Genomic DNA, 22,203 nt, shown 5'->3' with positions numbered 1-22,203 from the left:
TTCGCGTAACTAAAACAAAAAATTTGGTCTCAGCTGCCATTGCTGAAGCAAGTGTCCATATTTGCTGGCCAGTTATGAATATTCACGAAGGGGTCTGGTTAAAGACAGAGCATGGATAGCAAGCCTAGCAACACAGACAGCACCAGAACCTTCTAGACATGGATGTAAAGATGGCGGAAAGCAGCGGAATATCTGTTCAGCAAACACTACGTCTGCGAGTCTCTGGGAAGATACGGATCTAAACAGTTCTAAATGGTTTATTTCTGGGCTCGCCCTATACCGGTCTTCAGACCACCCTGTAGCCCTAAACATTGGGAAGCAGTGTGACAGTGCAATTACAGAAATGGGCTTGTAAGGAGAACGATGCGGGCTCAGATCCCATGTGGGGCGCCGTGGCTGCGCCCTTGAACAAGGCACTTAACCTGAATTTCATCAGTAAATATCCAGCTGCACAAATGGATGTGCAAAAACTGCAAGCTATGCAAGCCAGCGCAGATACATGAATCTGCTAAATGAATGATTAATGTAAGGTAATAACCCCGTGGGCTGTCTCTCCACGCTGAGCCAAAACCTGCACTCTAATGACACTGCTGCTGTCTACAGACTTGCTGCTTCATATCAGAGTTCCCTTGGGGACAATATATGAATCCCAAATGATACTATTAATAAAACAGAACTTAAATGGTAAATTATACAGCCAAAAATGTATTTTTTTTCATAGCTAAACTGTAACACACTCCCACTTTGAACATTACAGTTACAGCTAAAAAACATATATGTCGTTGAATACCTCTCTCTTATAACAAGGTTGTTTTGCATATCTTTGAAACATTTCTACTGTTTGTAGGAACATGAGTATTCTCGTGTGGACATGATTATGAACATCTCAGACACCTACAGTAACATGAGTATTCTAAAGTTTCTGAAATGTAGCCATCTATACTCGCTATGGTTGCAGGAGTGCTCTAGTGTTTCTGAAATAAAACCATCCATACTCACTACACGTCATGAGCAATCAACTGTATCGTTACATTACATTATTGTCATTTAGCAGACTCGCTTACCCAGAGCAACTTACATAGGGTACAATTTTACATGTAATTCATTTCTACAGCTGGATATTTACTGAGGCAATTCTGGGTTAAGTACAGCAGCAGTGCTCCAGCAGGGAATCAAACCAGCAACCTTTCGGTTACAAACCCTGTTCTTTACCACTATGCCACACTGCTGCCACTCTATCTGAGATTATAAATGTCTTAACTACCTATGGTGAGTACTCTAATGTAGCTGAGATTCTAACCATCCCTGCTGCCTACAGGAACAATATTCTAGTATATTTGAGATTCTGACCCCATCTGTTGGGTACTATACAAATAGAGTACATAATGCAGTCCTGAATGAATGACATGGGAATGGTGTGACTTAGCCATGTGCAAACATTAAAGACCGTCAACAACAGGAACATGAAGGATGCAATAAAAAAGGGATGTAGAGAAACGAAAAAATGGAGAACTAACAGGAACGGTTACCAACCGCATATTCTCTGTTCGTCCGATGACATAGAAACAAGGCTCTCCAAGCTTGGAGTTGGTCATACAGAGAGACAAGCTGGACAGCTCCACTGAGAGAGAGAGAGGGAGAGAGAGAAGAAGGAAGGAGAGAGAGAGAGAGATGGAGGGAGGGGGAGTGGGAAAGAGAAACAAAGGAGGGAGGAAAAGAAGGAGTCAGAAGGAGGAGAGAAAGGTGTGGCAGAAAGGGAGGGAGGGCCAAAGGCAAGGAACATGGAGAGAAGAGAAAACAGCACAGGCAACAGGGGAAAGAGCAGGAGAGAATGACAGAGAATCAGGAAAAGGAGAGAAGGAAGAAGAACACCCAGACAGAGAAAAGAAGAGAAGCAACCACTGTTAGTGCACTGTCAGAGAGAGAGAGACCATCTGTGAAGCACAGTGCAGAGAAAGAAACCCAGTCCCAGAGAGCCAGGGCGCAGCTGAGCCATGCAGGCCGGGAGGAAAGCCCTGTTTCGGGTTCTCTGGCTCTCCGTACCCCTCCAGGCCCTCGCTCCCCTCCCCGCACCCCTCACCATAGTCAGGTACGTATCCGTTCCCCTTCTTCAGCACCAGGTGGATGCGGTGACCCCCTCGGCGGATCTGCTCCACTGCCTGGCTGTGGGTCATGCCTGCCGTGCTGTCCCCATTGATCTCCACCAGCTGGTCACTGACCTGCGAGACACCGTGCCAGCCTCTTTCAGAGAGAGCAGTACACAGACACACACAAGACTCTCACAAAGACAAACAGACACACACACATACACACAAGCATGCATGCAAGCAGTCTGCACACACAGGCATGTGTATTTTAACAAAGGTAGACACACACACACACGCAAGCAGTCTCCACAAACACGTGTACTTTCACACAGATACACACACACTTTCACACATACACAAAAACACAAACAGAAGCATATTGTATGCACACACAAACCCTTATTCGTTCTTTAGATTCATTCACTCTGTGCTACTGAAACTTACTCCATGCTGCTCCCTCCCACTGGCATTACTCACCTGGGAACTGGGAGTTTAAGCTGATGCTTTTACATCACAAAGACGTTACTGTCTTTGGGATTTACAGATACTTTTATCTATCACACTTTGATATTTTGTTTCATAGACGTTCAATACAGTGCACATCACACACCACATAACCGTCATCAGATCAAGGCATATGCACTGAATGAATTTCACAACTGATGCTCGGCAATAATAAGGACTAGTAATACTAAAAAGAAGAGTACCATTATTCAAGCACCACAAAGCTTTTTACTGAGGGGGTGTGCGCTCTTGCCTCCACCTGAAATCACCGGAAGTCACTATCAGGTGCACGAGGCGGCCATTTTGCACCAGATCGCACAGTATGCCATGCTGTTAGAGGAGTGTCAAATCTGACTGTACAACGATTAGATGGCGGTCGAGGGTTTGGGAACTCGGCCAGGACATCCCACCTCTAGGAGTGTTAAGCGGCACATGGCCTTCAGAGGCATTGGTAAGCTTGGTAAGCTGAGTTTGGAAAGGGGCTGGGTGTTTGAACTGAAAGGACAGTGTGGCAGCGGGGCGCCCCCACTCACCTGGATCTTATGGCTGCGTGAGGCGGGGCCCCCCTCCATCAACCCCAGCACGTACAGGCCCATGTTGTACTCACTGCCCCCCCGCAGGCTGAACCCGAAACCGGTGGGACCTCTCTCCAGATCCACACTGTAGTATCTAGAGTCCTGCTGGGGAGAGAAGGAGGGAGAGAATGACAGAGATGAGGGGGAGCAGAGAAAGAAAGATGGAGAGTGGGATTGAGGGAAGAAGGAAGAAAAAGAGAGAAGGAGGGGAAAAAGAGACAAGGATGGACAAAGAGAGGGGAATAGAGGAGGGGGAGAGGGGGAGGGAGTCAAAGAGGGACAAAAAAAGAGTAGCAAGAGAGGAAGGAGGAGGGGAGAAAAAGAGGAAGGAGGGAGCGAGAGATGAAAGGAAGGTTACAGAAGAGAAGAAATAGGGGAAGAAAGAAAAATGAAGGAAAAGATAGAAGAAAAGGAGAGAAAAGAAGAGAACAAAGGGTTGAGAGAAAAAGGCAGAAAGTTGAGACAAGGAGACAAGTTGGCACACAGAGTGGGAGCGCAACATTCAGACAAACTTTGAGAGGGGTGTGGAGCGCAAGCACACCAGACAAGTTTCTTCACACGCACACACACACACACACACACAGGCAAAGGGTGACCTCCGACCTCACCTTGGGGCGTGACCTGTGATTTTTCCTCGTTCTGTAATTGGGGTCGAAATCTGTGGACTCTGACAGGCTGGAGGAGTCTGAGAGAGAGGGAGGGGGTGGGGTTAGTGTGCCAGCCTGCGCGGGTGCAATACACAGAGCGCGGAGCTGACAGTGCGTGCGCGAGCAGCGAGTCTGGGTGACGGCCTCGGTGGCAGTAGCAGTGGCCGTGACTGCAGCGCTACCAGACTGGACGAAAGCTCAGGGGCGCGTGAGCGTGTAGGGAGCGGCACGAGCTGCGGTGGTTCAGAGAGTGTGACCGAGCAAAACGCAGACCGGTGTGTGCATGCTGTCTGTGATTCCCGCAGTGGATGAGTGAATTCGCCCAGTGCATTTCCAATATTGTGTGTGTATGCACATGCATATGTGTGTGTGTGTGCATGTGTATCTATGTGTGTGTGTGTTAGTGTGTATATCAACATATATGAATATGTGTATGTATATGTGGCATGTGTGTATATGCATGAGTGAGTGTGAGTGAGCATGGCATGTGTATATGTGTGAGTGTTTGTATGTGTGTGTAACTCTGTGTATATGTGTGTAACTCTGTATATGTGTGTAACTCTGTATCTCTGAGTATATGCTTACAACTCTGCATATATGTGTGTATCTCTGTGTATATGCGTACAACTCTGCGTATATGTGTGTAACTCTGTTTATATGTGTATAACTCTGTATATTCGTGTAACTCTGTGTATATGTGTGTAACTCTGTATATGTGTGTAACTCTGTATCTCTGTGTATATGCGTACAACTCTGCATATATGTGTGTATCTCTGTGTATATGCGTACAACTCTGCGTATATGTGTGTATCTCTGTGTATATGCGTACAACTCTGCGTATATGTGTGTATCTCTGTGTATATGTGTGTAACTCTGTGTATATGTGTGTATCTCTGTGTATATGCGTACAACTCTGCGTATGTGTGTATCTCTGTGTATATGTGTGTAACTCTTGTGTATATTCGTGTAACTCTGTGTATAGGCATGTAACTCTGTGTATATGTGTGTAACTCACTCTGTGTCTATGTGTGTGAGTGTGTGTATATGTGTGTAACTCTGTGTATAGGCGTGAGAGTGTGTATATGCGTGTAACTCTGTGTATATGCGTACAACTCTGCGTATATGTGTGTATCTCTGTGTATATGCGTACAACTCTGCGTATATGTGTGTATATCTGTGTATATGCGTGTAACTCTGCGTATATGTGTGTATCTCTGTGTATATGCGTACAACTCTGCGTATATGTGTGTATCTGTGTATATGTGTGTAACTCTGTGTATATTCGTGTAACTCTGTGTATATGTGTGTAACTCTGTGTATATGTGTGTATCTCTGTGTATATGCGTGTAACTCTGTGTATATGTGTATCTCTGTGTATATGCGTACAACTCTGCGTATATGTGTGTATCTCTGTGCATATGCGTACAACTCTGCGTATATGTGTGTATCTCTGTGTATATGTGTGTAACTCTGTGTATATTCGTGTAACTGTGTATATGTGTGTATCTCTGTGTATATGCGTGTAACTCTGTGTATATGCGTACAACTCTGCGTATATGTGTGTATCTCTGTGTATATATGTGTAACTCTGCGTATATGTGTGTAACTGTGTATACTGTATGTGTGTAACTCTGTATATGTGTGTAACTCTGCGTATATGCGTGTATCTCTGTGTATATGTGTGTAACTCTGTAATATATGTGTGTAACTCTGTGTATATGTGTGTAACTCTGTATATGTGTGTAAATGCGTATAGGCGTGAGCACTCACTGGTGCTGGAGCGGGGGACGATGGTGAGGCGCAGGGTGTTGCCAGCACGGCGCAGAATCTGGGCGAGCTCCCTGTGAGGCAGGGCGACCACTGAGCGGCCCTCCACGGCCTCCAGTCGGTCACCTGGGCGGATCTGCCCGCTGCGAGCCGCGGGGCTGCCCCGGCGCACCGTCACGAAGCGGTGCGGCAGCAGGGAGGAGGCTGGGGGGGAGGGAGACAGCAGCGTGTTAGAGACGCCCCCCCTACGCACCAAACCCCTCTGTCCACACACACACAACGAGGGAGGGGCCAGCCCCACCCGAAAGAGTCAAAGCCCGAGTGACTTCATCCAGAGGGAGCAACCCAATATTACTCATGCTGTTCAGGGGTGCGGCGATACACCCCTGATTTAGAGAGACCTTGATTACCTGACTGCTGCTCTCCCCGATAAGGGCTGCTTACATCTGCATTAGAGTAATGTCGAGAATCAATTATCTCCTCCTGAGGGCTCCGCACAGGTGAGTCAGAGAGGAGGGCTCGACTGGAGAGAGCACTGAAGCGATTAAGTTCTCCCTCTCTCTCCTGCTCTCCCTCCCTTTCCTCTTTTGTTTGTCCTCCTTCCATAAAGCAATGTCGTTTTCACTTAAGCTAGCTCTGAGAGAGCGAGAGGAAGAAAAAACACAGCCGTGCCTTCCTCCCTGTGCCATGACAGATGGTCACTTACAGTATCCCTTTTTGACACAGAAGGATTTTTAAAAGTCAAAAGTCTCTCACTTCTTCTTCCCTCTCTCTCTGTCCTCGACACTCTGCTCCCTAGAACTGCCAAGAGCGCTGAGATGCCCAGGCTGTTCCTTCCAGATCTCTCCAGCACTGTACTCAGAGCTGCCCCAATCCCATTCACCTACAATGTACCAACAGCCATTGTCCTGTGTTACACACAACACTCTAAGATGTTATCGGTGTGGGTGCCAGCCACCAGGCTCCACAACACACCCAGCACAATCCATTCCCTTTTTTCACCTCCTTAATTCAGATAAAAGCGCACGCCTCCGCCCCGAGCAAATTCATTTGGGTGCTGTTAAAAGACCAAAAGAGGTGGTCCTTCAGCGCAATGCCACGTACAGGAAATGGCAGCTCTGCGAATAATTGATGATTGACTCAATTATTAACCAGAGGCTGGAGGCGACGGTAAAGCTTTTCAGCCCTGAGTCAAAGATGCATCCGGACAGCACGTCTGAGGGGTGTGCCAAGGAGCACGGCGATTAAGCGAATGCCCACAAATGCTGTGCTAAGACGTGGCTTACCAGTGTCCATACTGTGCTGTGTAAAGCAGCTTGCTGAAGGTGAAAGTGAGAAAATGCCGGAAGACGTTGCACACATTAGAAAAATGCGTCTGGCGGCCATAGTGACAGGGCTTATGATCTGAGGAAGGGAAGACTTATTTTTTGATCATATAGATAAGGAGTGATGAATGTGTTAAACTTGGTAAACTTGGATATGGTGTGTAAAGTTAAAGTTAAGGTCGTGTTTTGGGAGTGGCTAGGTGTGGCCAGGGACTGAGAGTCATTATCGGCAGTTTTTGCACGTCTACAGTCTGCAGAGATGAATGGGCGAACGCTGTGGAAAGTTACTGATGTGTATGAGCCACACATTTGTTGGCCATCCTGGGCTTTGCCTTAGACCAGGGGTGTCCAAACCTCCCCATGGAGGGCCACTTGTCCTGCATGTTTTAGATCTCTCCCTGCTCCAACACAGCTGATTCAAATGATCAACTCGTTATGAACTCCTGAAGCTGCTGAATAACAAACTGATCATTTGAATCAGCTGTGTGGCCCTCCAGGAGAGGTTGGCAATGAAGATTACTTTACAAACAAAACAATAGGCTTTCAACCATCCTGACATAAATGCCTAAATGTGAACCCTCCCTTCCCACCCTGAAACAGTGCAATACACTGAATGGTGAATTCCTATCTGTGCAGTGTGTTTATGTATGTGTGTGTATGCATGCTTTCACATCATGTCTTTCCCAACACATACTCCATGGCTTCTATTTCATGTAACCTAATCTCTCAAAGTAATGCCAACATGATTATCTGTTAAACTCTGCCACACGATATACTGCTATCAAATGTGCCTATGGTCCCAACCTAAGTACAACCAACTGACCAATGTGCAACACTCATAGATGTGCTCATGCTCATGCATTTTCATGTTCAGTGGAATTTGTACTTTAGCTGAGGTAACACAGACGAAGTGGGTTTTCTTATCCTTGTCTAAATGAGCAAGCGAATGCTCCTAATGCTGCAAGCTAAGGCTAATATAAAGCAGTATAACGTTCAGAAATGTTTTTACAGTGGTCAATCACTGTATTCCTGTTGAATGAACAGTGATGCAGCCAGACCCCAGCGACTGATGTTCACCAGTCCATGTGCGCACTGCATTTCTCAACAAAGTATGCAACTGAATCTTAACGAGATCGAAAATATTTCTCATACTTCTATGATCATAAATATACTGCTCATCTGTCTATGTGGCAATCCCGCATAGGTTTTTGCCAACATATGCGCCAGCCGGCCACCGTGAGTCTGGCTGCCCGCCGGCAGACATAGCCCAGTTAGCGGAGAGGGTTAGGGGTTAAACAGGAAATGCAAACACGCCGCTGAAAGCTTTTCCGCTCCACCGAGTCCCAAATCAGCAAACAGCAAAAACAGACGCAAACTAGACCGACTGGGGAAATCAAGTCAGAGTCAAAATAAGAACATTGAAATGACGCTTTAAAAGGACAGTTTAATCACAACGGCAAACCCACAGCAAATCCCTGGTCTCTGAGATAAGGGTGGAGGCGGGGGGTGGCGGGGTGGGGGATCAGCACGAAACAAGCACAGATGAGCCCAACTCAGCCTCTGCTCTCTGCCACGTTCTGATCCGCTCTTGTGGTTCGCTGTGCGGCTGGCTCGGGGGGTCCACCTCCCCGTTTGCTGTGCTCTCCCACGTGCTGCAGTAACCTGTACAGAAACTGCAGCCCACCTGTCCTCAGAGCAGAGGACAGAACAGACCGGCTCATTGCAGTCAAAGAGCATGAGGGCACTTCCTTTCCTTTGTACACTCCCTACCCGACAGTAAAATGATAAATCAAAGCGGGGAGCTTCTAACAATAGCAAAACGAGCAGAGTCATACTTATTTTACAGGTCATTTTTTAAAAAGACACTAGGACACAAATTAGACCGCGAGTCTTCCGTGAGCTCATTTCTGTATGGGCAGCAAGAATGTGAGAACGTGTGTGTGCATCCACGGTCAGTGTTTGGCAGTCAGAAGCCGCCGTATGCAGAGTGGAGAGCTTAATATACGCCATTACAGTTGGTTCACTGCCTGTCCTTACCACCCTCTGTATGTGCGTGTGTGAGTGTGTGTGAGTGTGTGTGCGCGTGATTGTCAAACAGAGCACTTTGTCCAAACCAATGGATGCATAGGCTGATTATTCAGCATGAAGTAAACTGATGTAGAGTATTATAGTAATGTACCAGGTTTATGTGTATCATCACTGCTTTAGCTAAATCCTCCTGCTGTCCCTATGTTAATCTGACAGAACAGTCCTATTAATGTAACATACTGAGGGTATCACAAGGCGCATACAGTAGTATAGCACTGTATTAGGACCAAACATGCACCACAGTACACCAGCAAACACCTGCCCAATATTGCCTATTTTAGTACAACACCTCAAAAAACTAACATGACAACACATGTTAACAACTGGAACTCGCACAAGCTTATGAATTATTATTCTCTTTCAAATAAATATTTGAATGCTATGCCCTTTCCTCTTTTTTCCTCACGCCTTTCTTTCGCTCTATGATTGTCTGCTCCCCCTCTTGCTGAGTCTGTGTGTGCCAGCTCTCTGTTCAGCCTCCACTACCGCCACCAAAGTCAATATTGGAGTTCGCATTAGTTTGTGCCATTAACTCCGAACACAAACTTTTCCCCATGCTGACCTACTTAGCCACACACACACAAATCCACACACACACCCACACAAACAGAAATGCACACATGCACACACGCACAAACACATCCACACACATGCATACATATGTGCAGTGATACAACTAACAAAAGGCAGAAATACTCCTGTGCACACACATGCATGCTGTTACACACACACACACACAAGCACACAGACTTTCCTGTGAGTTTGTGGAATCCAGCAGGCTCATTACTATTTCATGTGTACGAAACAGTACTCTTTGATGTTAATGCTGACGCCAAACTTTCTGCTTCCGTTGAGCAAAAGCAGACAAGATGAGCTTTAACAAGCCTTTACCTACGGATCGCGCAGTGGGAGCGGGAGCGTTGTGTGACGTTATGGGACTGGCAGGCTGGCGGAAGGCCCTGACTCAGGCCCCGCTCGCCGCGGTTGCTCAGGAGCCGCCACACATGAAATGGTTACTGATGCTCAGAGCCATGAGCCCCACGGATGAGAGTTGAATGCAGGTGAGTTCCAGCTCACTGCGCTGTGAAATGAAACAAAAAAATCAACGGTTCCCCAATGTGCAGATCTGTGTGTAGATGTGTGTAGGTGTGTGTGTGTGTGTGTGTGAGTGAGTGCATGTATGCACGTGTGTGTGAGTGTATATGTGGTAATGAAAGTCGGTGTGTGCATGCATGCGTGCGTGCGTTCAAGTGCAAGACATGCGATTCACTCAAAAAAGGCCAAGTTCACAGGACCACTAAAACCTTTATAATTGTAATCCATGTGCACGGTACACATCGTAACAATCACTGCTATCAAATCCAATTACATTGGGCCTCAACACTCCCAGATGTAAAAATAGAAGAGAAAAAAAGCCCTAAATCCTCTCCCCTCTTTATGGAGTTCTGGCACTGTCATTACAGTGGTTGCTGCTGTTGTTATTATTGTTACTGTTGAGATTATTCCTTTGTCACACGCGTGCCTCTCGGCCTGCTTATCTCAGTTGTCTGATTCTCTGCCGTTCAAGTCCCTCCGCGCGCTCTCTCTCTGTCCCTGTCTCTCTCTCTATCAGCAGTTAGATAAAGAGCCACAGCTGTTGTTCTGAGAGGGCGATGGAGAGAGGGAGTGTTGGATGACTGCGGCACGCGCCACGCCGCACTGTGGGGCCGCTTTGTTACGGAACCATGGGGTTAGGAGGGAGATTAATTCAAAGACAAACATTTTCTCAGATCAATAATCTCAGACTGTGAGAGTGGGTACAGGGACAGAGAGGGCTTGATGGTGTGTGTGTGTCTTTGTATACATGCTTGTGTGTGTCCGTTTGCCTGAATGTGTGTGTGTGTATGTGTATGCACGTATGTATCTGTGTGCTTGCGTGTGTCTGTTCACCTGTTTGTCTGTGTGTATATATACATGCATGCACATATGTGCACACTTTTGTGTGTCTGTTTGTGTGTGTGTCAACCTTGCCTTTTGGTTGCGTAACAATCTAAGTGAGGATTGCCATGGAAAACAGCCAGTTGGTTGAGTTTTCGGCCGGGGTTACACAAGCTGCCTTCCCCTCCCTCAGCATTGCCCTCCCCTCATGTAATTCCATGTGCCGGATATATGCAGGTACACCCGCACCTTTTGACAACAGATTGATGTTTTAACCATTCACACACTGTGTTTTACTGAGTAACATGACACCATTTCAACATGGACAAATATATTTGAAAAAAAATGAATTATTATACATACATGCACATATCATTTATATCCGTGATTAACACATTAGGAATTCAACAGACTTTAAGTGAAAAATTAATAGAAATTTAATCATTTGTTATTGCTCTTTTTCCTGTAGTCTGCCTGTTTCCCTCTGTTTTCCACCTCTCCTCCTCTCAGAGTGAAATCTAAGGTATATTGTAATGGCAGACGTTGGCACTGCATGGTGCCAAAGCCATTATGTAAGACATCACACAGAGCTGCGTGTGTAAACATTGTCCACACGCTTAGTGCACATCGGTTTACATGATACACAGGCAAAGTGGCTCTGAGACAATGGGAGCTCACACTGAGGCCAATCTACTGCTCATAATGACAGGAGCAGAAATAACAAAAACTACTGCACCTAGAAGAAAATATTAATCACATGGTTAAACATACAAACTACCATCCCACTCCCTCTTAACCCGCATTAGTCAAAAAGAACATTTTTGGCCATTGACTTGCATATCAGTCAGTTTTGCTATCAATTATACATTATTGCTATCAATAACACACCTGGTTAATAATAGACATAAGAGTAGATTAAAAACATGGGGATGACAAATGTAGTTAATATGGTTCACACCACCATAAAAAAAAAAAAAATTGGTGGTACCACTCCTCCCTGCCCCTTGCCAGTCCCTTTCCAGTCCTGTTTCACAGGTCACAAACACTCTCCCGATTCCATCACCGCCTTCTGTCAATCATTAACCACTGACTAAACTAGCAGCTCACTTACATCGAGTCCGTACGTGACCAAAGGACCTGACTGCAGACTCATGGCACACTTAGTATCACTGTAAATAATCTCAGCCTTCCCCCCTGCTCCCCTAGCTTTTCCCCTGGCAGCTTTCACTATGGATCTGGGGGGAGGGGGCATTTTTGAATTGCCTGTTCCCCCGTCTGTGACAAACGGGTCGCTCACACGCCCGCGTGTCCCTCTGTTACTGCAGCCGTCTGACCTGAAGTGGAGGCTTATGCAATGAAGCGTCCTGTAAGAGCGGATTTGAGCTGAAAGCTGCCAGAGACTGGCAACCCTCGGTAATGGAAGCCACACGGTTCCTCCGCACACATGCTCTGCAGTGTGGGGTCTGTCCTACGCACTGGGGGGGATACCCAGCACAAACACAGGCTACACACTACACACTACACAGACAGCGGCAACACACTACACATTACACAGACAGGGGAAACACGCTACACACTACACAGACAGGGGCAACACACTACACACAGCACAAACAGGGGCAACACATTACACACAACACAGACAAGGGAAACACGCTACAGACAGGGGCTACACACTACACACAATGCAGACAAAGGCTACACATAGCACAGACATGACCTGAGATACAGCACAGCCATGGCCTTAGATACAGCACAGACATGACCTGAGATACAGCACAGCCATGGCCTTAGATACAGCACAGACATGACCTGAGATACAGCACAAACGTGTGCTTACACAAAACACAGACATAGGCTCTGCCTTTCTGAGAGTGAGCCACATGGTTTCCGCTATCGGAGCTGTGGATGGCTCCCTGTTTTGCTATGAACTACCTGACAGTCCACTTCTTTCGGTGGAAATGATGAGTCACTGCAGTGGGATCTGCCTTCACACACACTTTCAGACAGGAAAACCTCATCTTGCCGTACCACTGCCGTCATGCAGGGCTCCTAGGTGCTCTGTATAGGTGTTCATCGGACAAGCTCTTCTCTTTGCTTTTAATGTAAAAAGCATTGTGAGAGAAAAATCTTGATGTCAGTAGAACCGTGAAGGAGATAGAAAGGGGTGAGCATAAACACGGGGCAGCTGCTGAGGAAAGGGCGCTGCAGACGTGCGGCCGTGAGCACAGCCTCATGACACGGCCGTGCAAACAGCGACAGATTCAGCCAGGAGTCCCACCCACGCTCTGTCACATCCGCTCAGGTGACAGAGGAGAGTGCGGAGGGGCTAGCCACCGCTCCGGGCGCCCCCCGCCCCCCCGTCTGCGCAGACCCTGTCTCTATCCCCAATCTGCACCCCCCCCTCGCCGGCCAACTGCATCCCAGCTGGCCCTCTATGGAGTCTGCGGTGACGGCGCGCACTTCGGCTCACCCCGCCAGGGCGGATCCCCATCTCGCTTTCAGCGCTATTCCCTGTGCGGCTGCCCGGGTCGGCGGAGCGCACTCAGCGCGCCCCAGTTCAGTGCGTAATCCCGGAGCAAGTCGACCGTCCCGAGTATCGCGGCGAGCGGGAACATCGGATTCCCCTTCATTCTCTGGGCACACTTTAAAACCCCTTTGTTGTTTTGGAGCAGGAAATGCACTTAGCCTGCCAGGCGGATACTACTGACACTACTGATCATGTAGAAGCATTGGAGCGTGCCTGGGGTAAACTGTCTGAAGGTATGTTTACCCCTGGCACACCAGTCTGCTGTCCAGCATAAATCCAAATATGCAAAAATGACTCACACTGTGGGGTCAAAGGGAAAAACAATATTGTTATGACCTAAAAAAAAAATTTTTTTTAAATATATCGGACATTTTTTTCTTCTGAGCCCAGAGGGTAAGCAATTTTTTTGTTCGGAAATACAATTTATAATATCTATTTTTTTCACTGAACACTTCTTTAAAGCTCCACATACCCAAATCTTTTGTCAATCAGTACATTGGTTTTAGGCAAGAAGGCAGATGTGCGGCTTAGCCTCTCCATGAGTTTGTGTGCAGCCTTCATCGGCACGAGCTCAAGGAAGAAAAACCTGAATCACCACTGAGGCAATGCACAAATGCTGGGTGGTGAGAGGACCTGTTGGAGGACGGTGGCTCTCCACATGTGAGCAAATGAAATGCTGCCCTCTGTTCAGACTTAACCTGTGTGCTGGCCACACAGCGAATGCCTCACTCTGTTTTGATCTTTTCTCTGGCTGTTAAAGCTGCATGGAGTAAATGGTGGGAGCTGAACCATCCTCGGACCAAGCAATAGTGTGAGCCTCTAACAAGGCCGCACGGTCACATTCATTTCCCATTCAACGATTAGTCAGAAGAATCCAAAAAAGTTCACCCAGGACACGACCATCTCAGCAGCTTATTTGGCTGTTCTGAATGTGAGCTTTCTGGTGTGGGATTCATATTCTCACTGATGAAAGAAGGGCAGTCATTTGAGAACATCGTAGGCACAACTCTATGCATTTCTGGAATAACTGACCTTTGCAGAAGCTGGCGGCAGCGGCTATTAGCCATAGCATTACAGTCCAGTCAGCAGTGTGTGCTTCTGCCGTCTCCCAGGAAATGAGCCTTATACAAATGTTTGAACATCAAGTCTTGCTCTGAATACAGATCCCGTAGAGTCTGACACTGAGTGAAATGTTAAACTTTCTGAGCATGTTAACATTTTACTCTGAACTTTTACCGTTCTCATTTTGAAATCTACACATCAATTGAAACAGACACATAATACCAGCAGCATAGAAAGAGTTCAGAATATTGTGAACACAGTCACAGTTGTGACAAATCCACCTCACTGGTTACTGGGTCTGTTCACTCATGTTTGATACTGGATGGAGAGCAACAGCCACGCAATACACTGGTGTCCTGTCTTTCACGGTTCACTCAATCCAAGCTCGCTGAAGAGGACAAACCACCATCAACAAGCCACCACCAGTCCTCGTCATCTCGAGAGGACCGTACTGTGACGCGCTGGGACCCCTGCGCCCGTCGTCACAGCACGGCAAACAGGTGCCTGACGCTCCATGGATGATTACCACACTTACAGCCATAGCATCCCTCTCCAGCCTGGGACCGGAGGTACCTCCGGGCTGCAGCCATACACCCCTCTCCGGGGACCTCCATGGGCAGCGTACTGAAAACCAGGACACCGAGGAGCAAACGGCACATGCGCCCCGGGATCTCCACCACCGCATGCCACAGAACAGCAAGCAAATGAGATGGAGTCACATTTATGTGGGGGAAAAAACATCAAGAATGTCAGCATTAGCGAGAATTTGGAGTGAACGGCTGGTAATTTTGCCCGCGATGACATCGCCCTCGCTCCCACCCACAGAAAGCCCTTCTTTGGTTTCTGTATGGGACAGTCATGGAGTAAGGAAATGAATGATGACACTCACATTTGCACAGAGACAGGGTTGCTTTCCCACTAACCCTAACCCCCACTAACACACGGGACATACACTGATACTACCATTACCGCCATTGTTACCGCCATTCGATACACTGGGAAAGATTACTGAGTAATCGTGCCAGCTACAATCACAATGGAAACAACTGTCAACCAGGTGATCTAATTACAGACATTATGAATAAGATTATGGATGGGGCTCAAACACTTGGTCCCTGACCTCTGAATACATCTGCCCACTTTGACAAGCAAATACATTCGACACATATTAAAGACTCCATGCAGGAAAAAATGCAGTCAAAGACAGCCTAGAATTTTCACAATATGACACTAAGGAGAAACAAAGGGAAAGCACATTTCCTTGGCTAGGCAATTTGATCCCATTTCTCAGTAAAATGATGCTCAGTCACAGGCAGCTATCTTCTCACGAACTGGTCTGAGCAGCCTGGACCAGTACTGAAGGGCTCTGAGTGAAGGAGTTACTGTTGAGAACCTGATGAGGAACCTGATCCCAGATCAGGGGAATAATGGCACCTTTCATTGCTGCTACCTATGGTGACAGATCGGAAAATATGCCAGGCATTCCTGTGCCCAAGAATACAAGCCCTTCTGTAAGCGCAGTATAATCCAGAGTCCTGACGGTTTCTCTGCGATACTCAACAACACAGAGCGGGATGAGTTCAGATATGTTACCATAAGTGCAATTTACCCACATGCATCTATGCCTCCCACCTGAATGCATAGGTCACTCCCGCACTCACAAACATGCACACGCTTTTATGAATGTACAGACACAAACAGTGATGCACAAGCTAGGAACTTGCTAGAACACGACACAACACTACTACAGTGTATTCTATAACTGTTACTCACAAGATCTAAGGCTAAACGGCTAAGAAAGGGAGTAAAGAGAGAGATAGTTACGTTTGGAGTCCTTCACAGTTTTCAGCGCAGACTGTAGTCGCTCCAGCATGGCTCCGTGAGTGCGAGTGTGCGTGCGAGTTACAATCCCAAAGCCCAAACTGACCCAACCTGCAGCTGCTTAAATCCCAATGCATGAGAGTCTACTGAAGGAAAGAAAGGAGCGAAAAAGGAAACATCTTTCTCCCTCTCTCTCCTGAGGGAGTGGGGTTCACTGTGGCAAGCTGTGATATCAAGTGAGAGCAGAGTGAGAGAGAGGGAGTGAGAGAGAAAGTGAGAGAGAAGGAGAGATAGAGAGCGCTTTAATCTACAGACACACACTAAACCGAATCTGTACTGCAGAGGGTGGGGGCGGAGACAGAGGCAGAGGGGCGGGAGATGGACAGCTGAGGGGAGGGGGGAGCCAGAGAAATGCATGTCGTGTGGGAGGAGCAAATGAGGGAGAGGGACCTATTTAATGGAGGGTGGGAGAGGAGACAGAGCAACAGAGAAAGCATTTTAATTAAGGAGAAAGCAGGAGTGAAGAAGATGGCCAGGATAGGATGGGGATGAGGGGGGCAATCACACAGAGGTGAGCTGTAGGAGGGAGAGAGAAGCAAGAGGAAAACCAGGGAAATAGAAAGAGAGAGAGGTCAGAGGGAGAGAAAGAGAGAGAGAAACCAGGGAGAGAGAAAGAGAGAGACAGACCAGGGAAACAGAGAGAGAGAGAGAACAGAGAGAGAAAGAGAGAGAGACAGACAGACCAGGGAAACAGAGAGAGAGAGAACGGAGAGAGAACGGAGAGAGAAAGAGAGAGAGACAGACAGACCGGGGAGACAGTGGCAGCTGCTGAGTCTGTATTCTACCCATCACAGCATGACGTTTTTTTATTCATGCTTTCTGTAAAGCGTGTTTGTGTTTTTTCCCCCCATGACCCCAGAGGAGGTAACGTTCTGCATGTCCACAGTGATGAGCATAAATCCGTGAGAGATTCACAAACAGCGCCACACGGGCCTGCGCATACTGCATACTGCAGCCTCAGTAACAGGGCTGTCAGTAACAGGACTGTACTGTCTGTGCAATACAGAGACCACAAGAGGATTTAGCAGAAATGCGCATGAAACTGATAAATTACATTACTCTAATCATCTATATTAGTTTCCTTCATGCTGAATAATCCTCTTTGCCATTACATATGCGATTCCATTGATTTTCAAGGGGCATGACTGGCCACAGATACACCCACACACATACACACCACCCAGACACATCCACACACACACACACACACACATTCTCTCTGTCTCTCTCTCTCTTTCTGTCTTTGTCTCTGGTTTATAGATGAAATAGGCAACACCCCTATACTCCTCCATAACATCCACAGGTCTATGCATCAATCTGTGTACAATTTCAGTGTTTCACCCACAATGCACTTGTGCACTTGCACAGGATCGCTTAGCAATAAGGGTCATGACAGAGCGCGACAGAGATGGTCTTCAGAGAAACGACAGCTGTGTTGGTACGTGCGCCCTTCACAAAGCACAGGATTACCTCTGCCATCAACCAGGAAATCTCCCGAGACCCCAGGGAGAGTTCGGACTGATTTAGAAAAGTGTCAGAGAGCGAGATAGAGAGAGAGGAAGAGAGAGGCCCATTGCTGAGCTGAAGACTGACTGCGTTATCAGACCCAGCCGACGGGGCTGAAATGCAGCAGCTGCCACTCCTGTGGATACCCGGCGGTGGCGACGGCTGACAGCCCCATGCAGCCACGAGCGGGTGCACTCTGCCAAAGACACACACTCTGCCAAAGACAGGCTGTCAGCGCCACTGAACAGACCTGAAACTTAGAAAAATATCTGCTGCAAATAAGCCAAGACTTGGCCTTGCTGGTGCTGGCCTAGTGTTAGCTTAGCAGACTGACAGTCAAGCAGACCAGGGCTGCTAGTGTTGCTTATAAAAACATAAAAATTGTAGCAAGTCTCCATTAGAACCATGAGAAGAGCAACAGATTTCAACTGCTTGAAAAAGAAGGCGCTCACAACGTAAAATGGCATACAGTTAGCTCAGATTACTTTTCATAAAGACAGTCAGCACCACGCAAACATCTCTGCAAGAAACTTCCCGTACTCCATTAAAGTGCGAAAGCTGGATAGTGTCTGGGGCTTACCAATGCACACGGTATATCCCTGAAATTGCTAAGGTCAGCCACATCTTGTGACATACAGTATGCATACAACTGCAGATGTTGAGATTTTCATGAAACACTCAGAGTTGGACACAATTTTGATTCAATAGTTGTGAGCAGTGTGCGAAATACACGGTGGCAATCGGGGGGTCCCCCCTGCCCATACCTGCCAACATTTAGGTTTCAAAATATGGGAGGTTTTTTAGGCGGGGGGGGGGGATGTAAATACATAAGTAAATAAATAATTGTATGTAGTGTGTGGATTGTGTGTGTAGATTGTGTCATAGACGATCTGGCAACTTGGGTAACGTCAGAAAAACATACAAAATTCATGGATCCGTGTATGATGATTATTCATAATAAAGTTTGCCATGCAAATTACAGGAGTTTCCCGGGAGAAACACCTGCGCACGTCTTTCGACCACAACTTTTGAATCATTGCAATGAAAAGCAAATACATTATTTTGTGTTTATTTTTCCATACAAAGTGGGATGTACTGTCAGCAATATGTTGGAGACAATGCAGAAATTTTCTGTGATTTCAAAACCGGACTACTCAACAAGGCTTTGTCGCACAGAGAAACATCTAGTATCATCGGAAAGGGTAAGTCCTGCTGTTTATTTTGATATGCGTTGTGAAGCGATAGGGACTTCGTGACTTATTCAACCGAGAAGCATGAGTGTGAAAATGGGTGAAGAAATTAGTAAAGATATTACTTTCCAGAAATTTGATCTGTCTTCATAATGTGATTACTTTGGTATGTACAAATATGTGACTAGCGTCATTACAAAGCTCTGGTTTCGCTCTTTCTTGTGATACGTGTTCCATATTTATGCAATGACTAGTTCATGAGTAATTCAAACAAGAGTAATGGGTGTGGAGATGGACGCAGAGCTGTATGCAGATTTTCACTATGATTAAATTTGATGTAAATTCAAAATGATTTTTCTGGCCAACACTTCATCGCATAGACAAGCAACTAGCTTCATTAGCGATGGATACTTCGTGAGCAATTTTGCTATTGAGGCTTTCAGGGGGTCTCAAGTGTCAGTCAAGGGGTCTCTGACCCCCCCGAGACCCCCCGTATTTCGCACCCTGGTTGTGAGTATTTCACACATAGAATGGCACCAGTTCTCCCCTCACAACTGCTTTGAGAAAGTGTCCTAATGACCAGAGGCAGGCCATGAACCATTGTGCTTTGCGAAATACAGAGACAGTCCCATTACCTGTTGTGACAAAAAAGACATTACATGTCATGTAGGCCCTACACCTGAACTGTGCAGGTATACACCCACTGGACTCCAGTATGAGGTCTACAAAGAGCAGAATTCTATATTACACACCTATACAGTATACAACTATATGCAGAGGCCACACTCATCATACACAGAGAAAATTGTCTAGATATCACTGCTAATAGGGAAATCTATGACTACCGCACTGTATCAATGAAAAAGACTTATGTGAAAAAGTGACTTCCTTCCTACATTTGTTCACTCACAACATTATTAATAATTAATAATGTAATAATGTAGTAATAATTAATAATGTAATAATGTATTAAACAACTGAATAATATGTATTTTTCTGTAATAACACTGTAAGCATGTATAATATGTAATATGAATGTAAGAGGGCATGAGCTGACGTGACGCTCTGTGACCCCAAGAGAAGTGAGTGAAACTGGGAATAGCCAGTGCAGCCAGGTGGAACACCACAACTTGAAAATCCACAAATGCAGACAGTTGACTGTCTAGGCTTATTCAGTGAGTTTAGCCTTATACCTTCACACTTCCGCCATAAAATTTGCCCTCTCCCTTGCTGCTGCTACAACAGGAGCAGTTTCTCCAAGCCTCTGTGCAGCAGGCCTCTTCAGAGATATGCAAGCCCCGGCGAACTGAACGAGGTCACTGACCACTCATGTGCTTGAGCAAGCACAGAGGCCCTGGCTCCTTCTAAACTCCGGTGCTGTCCCGCTAGGCTAGCGGTAGCCTTCTCCAAACAACATGGGGGCTCGAGCACAGCGGAACAGCGCAGACGGCTCGGTCACAGCGAGCCTGACTCACCCCGGCCATTCTCCACGTCCTGCGACGCGATGACAAATCCAAACCCCTCCCCCGGCCTCCGCCTCAGCTCCACCTCGAAGGCCCGGGACATGAGGGCGTTCCTGGCCTCCTCTGGCCCTCTGGCGCCCAGTCCTGGGCCGGCGGCCGCGCCCCTGTCGGCCAGGGCCAGGGTGCCCCCCTCCTCCACGCCCAGCCAGTCCCTGGGCTCCAGGGTGAGGGTGACAGGCACAGAGTCCAGGAAGCTGGTGCTCTGGACCAGGGAGGGGAGGTCCAACGAGGGGGATGGGGGTGTCAGCGTGGTTTGGGGTGGTGCGAGCGAATCTGAGGGCGGGGAGGGGTTGTTGGAGGTGAGGGAGAGTAGAGGGGGTCGGAGGAGAGCGGGAGGATTTCGTTTCAAGGAGTTGGGGGAGATGGGGGAACATAGGGACCCTTAAAGAGAGGTTTTGAGTCAGATTGTTATAGGCAGCATTCGTTAAAGATAAGATGAGCAGCAATAACATGACCCTGTTGATTAACGTGCTGGACTACACTGATTTATTAACACGCTACAATTAGCGCACTGATTTAATTTAATTTCCTCTATGGAGATTTTTTCATCCACCATTATCAAGATTCATTCAATTATCTTTACCCTTCCTTTACTATGTTCATATACTAACCTTCGGTAAACACATGTTTCTGAATGTGAATTTAAACTGGTACATGTGTAAAGTGTAGTACTGGACAACAGTTCTGCTTCTGTTTATACTATACTAAGGCTTACTTTTGGACCAAGAAATTGATAAACTCCATTTTATTTGAATGAGAGTCAGCAAACAGATTCTTACCACCCCTGTAAACCAGTAGGACCACTTCTCCTTGTTTGGTGTGTTCCTGTAGGACCCTCTGAACCTAGAGGACCATTGCATGCAGATAAGGAGGTTAAATTCTAAGACACCTAATCACATAACCCACTATGACTGTAAATACCCCCACCACCTTTTAAAAATACAGGTGGTCACAGCAATCACATCTCTGAAAACATGCTACCAGAATAATCAACAGCATGACAAATCACTGTAGCCATCAGTTTCCCGAATGAATGTGATGATGTCATTTCAATTCTGCCTGAACAACATCTCTGTAAGGTCTGCGACTGGAAGTGTGAACACAGAGTGTGGACTTAAGGGGCTTCCACGCTGGCTTTTATGAAAACTTCAGCTGTGGTGGACTCCACTGTTTTTCAGTAAGAGCCCTGTATCAAAACACACAGCATCTGCCATTTTGAATTCAGACCTTGCTTTTACCCTGACTTCATATTCACCCTTATTATGTAGCCAGTGTGGTCCCACTGCATAGAGGGCGGGATATACAGACCACTCTCTGCACTCATCCCCTGGAGTTTAGCCAAAACTCTGGTGTGCACCCCCCCTGTGGTCAAAGACAGGGCTGCGGTCTGTCAGAGAATGGTAGGAGGACTGCCCCAAAAAAACAGACATCCACCTCCTGTTCCTGAGTTATTTGCGCATGAGATCATTTAAAACAGGTTCAACCCCATTCCTGGTGGCCCAGTATGTACACAGGTTTTTGCTGAAAAATTTCTTTATCTTTATCGTTTTTCAATAATTTTAACAACTTCTAAAGGACCAGTGAACTATGTGAGAGGACTG

The 22,203-nt window shown here is 46.8% G+C and overlaps 1 protein-coding gene across 1 annotated transcript in view; it reads right to left on the bottom strand.

The window, feature by feature from the left end:
* LOC118779323 (membrane-associated guanylate kinase, WW and PDZ domain-containing protein 1) overlaps positions 1-22,203 on the bottom strand; it is a 66,561-nt gene that overhangs the window by 1,124 nt on the left and 43,234 nt on the right. The window contains exons 11-17 of the mRNA XM_036531370.1: positions 21,382-21,445; positions 20,555-20,983; positions 5,584-5,784; positions 3,775-3,851; positions 3,125-3,271; positions 2,081-2,219; positions 1,518-1,621 (exon numbers count right to left, since the gene is read on the bottom strand). Of these exons, the coding sequence (XP_036387263.1) occupies positions 1,518-1,621; positions 2,081-2,219; positions 3,125-3,271; positions 3,775-3,851; positions 5,584-5,784; positions 20,555-20,983; positions 21,382-21,445 (1,161 nt within the window). The remainder of the gene's footprint in view (positions 1-1,517; positions 1,622-2,080; positions 2,220-3,124; positions 3,272-3,774; positions 3,852-5,583; positions 5,785-20,554; positions 20,984-21,381; positions 21,446-22,203) is intronic.

This window comes from Megalops cyprinoides, chromosome 6 (assembly GCF_013368585.1).
Source record: "Megalops cyprinoides isolate fMegCyp1 chromosome 6, fMegCyp1.pri, whole genome shotgun sequence".
Taxonomy (NCBI): Eukaryota; Metazoa; Chordata; class Actinopteri; order Elopiformes; family Megalopidae; genus Megalops; species Megalops cyprinoides.
This window is presented reverse-complemented; position numbering and strand designations above follow the sequence as displayed.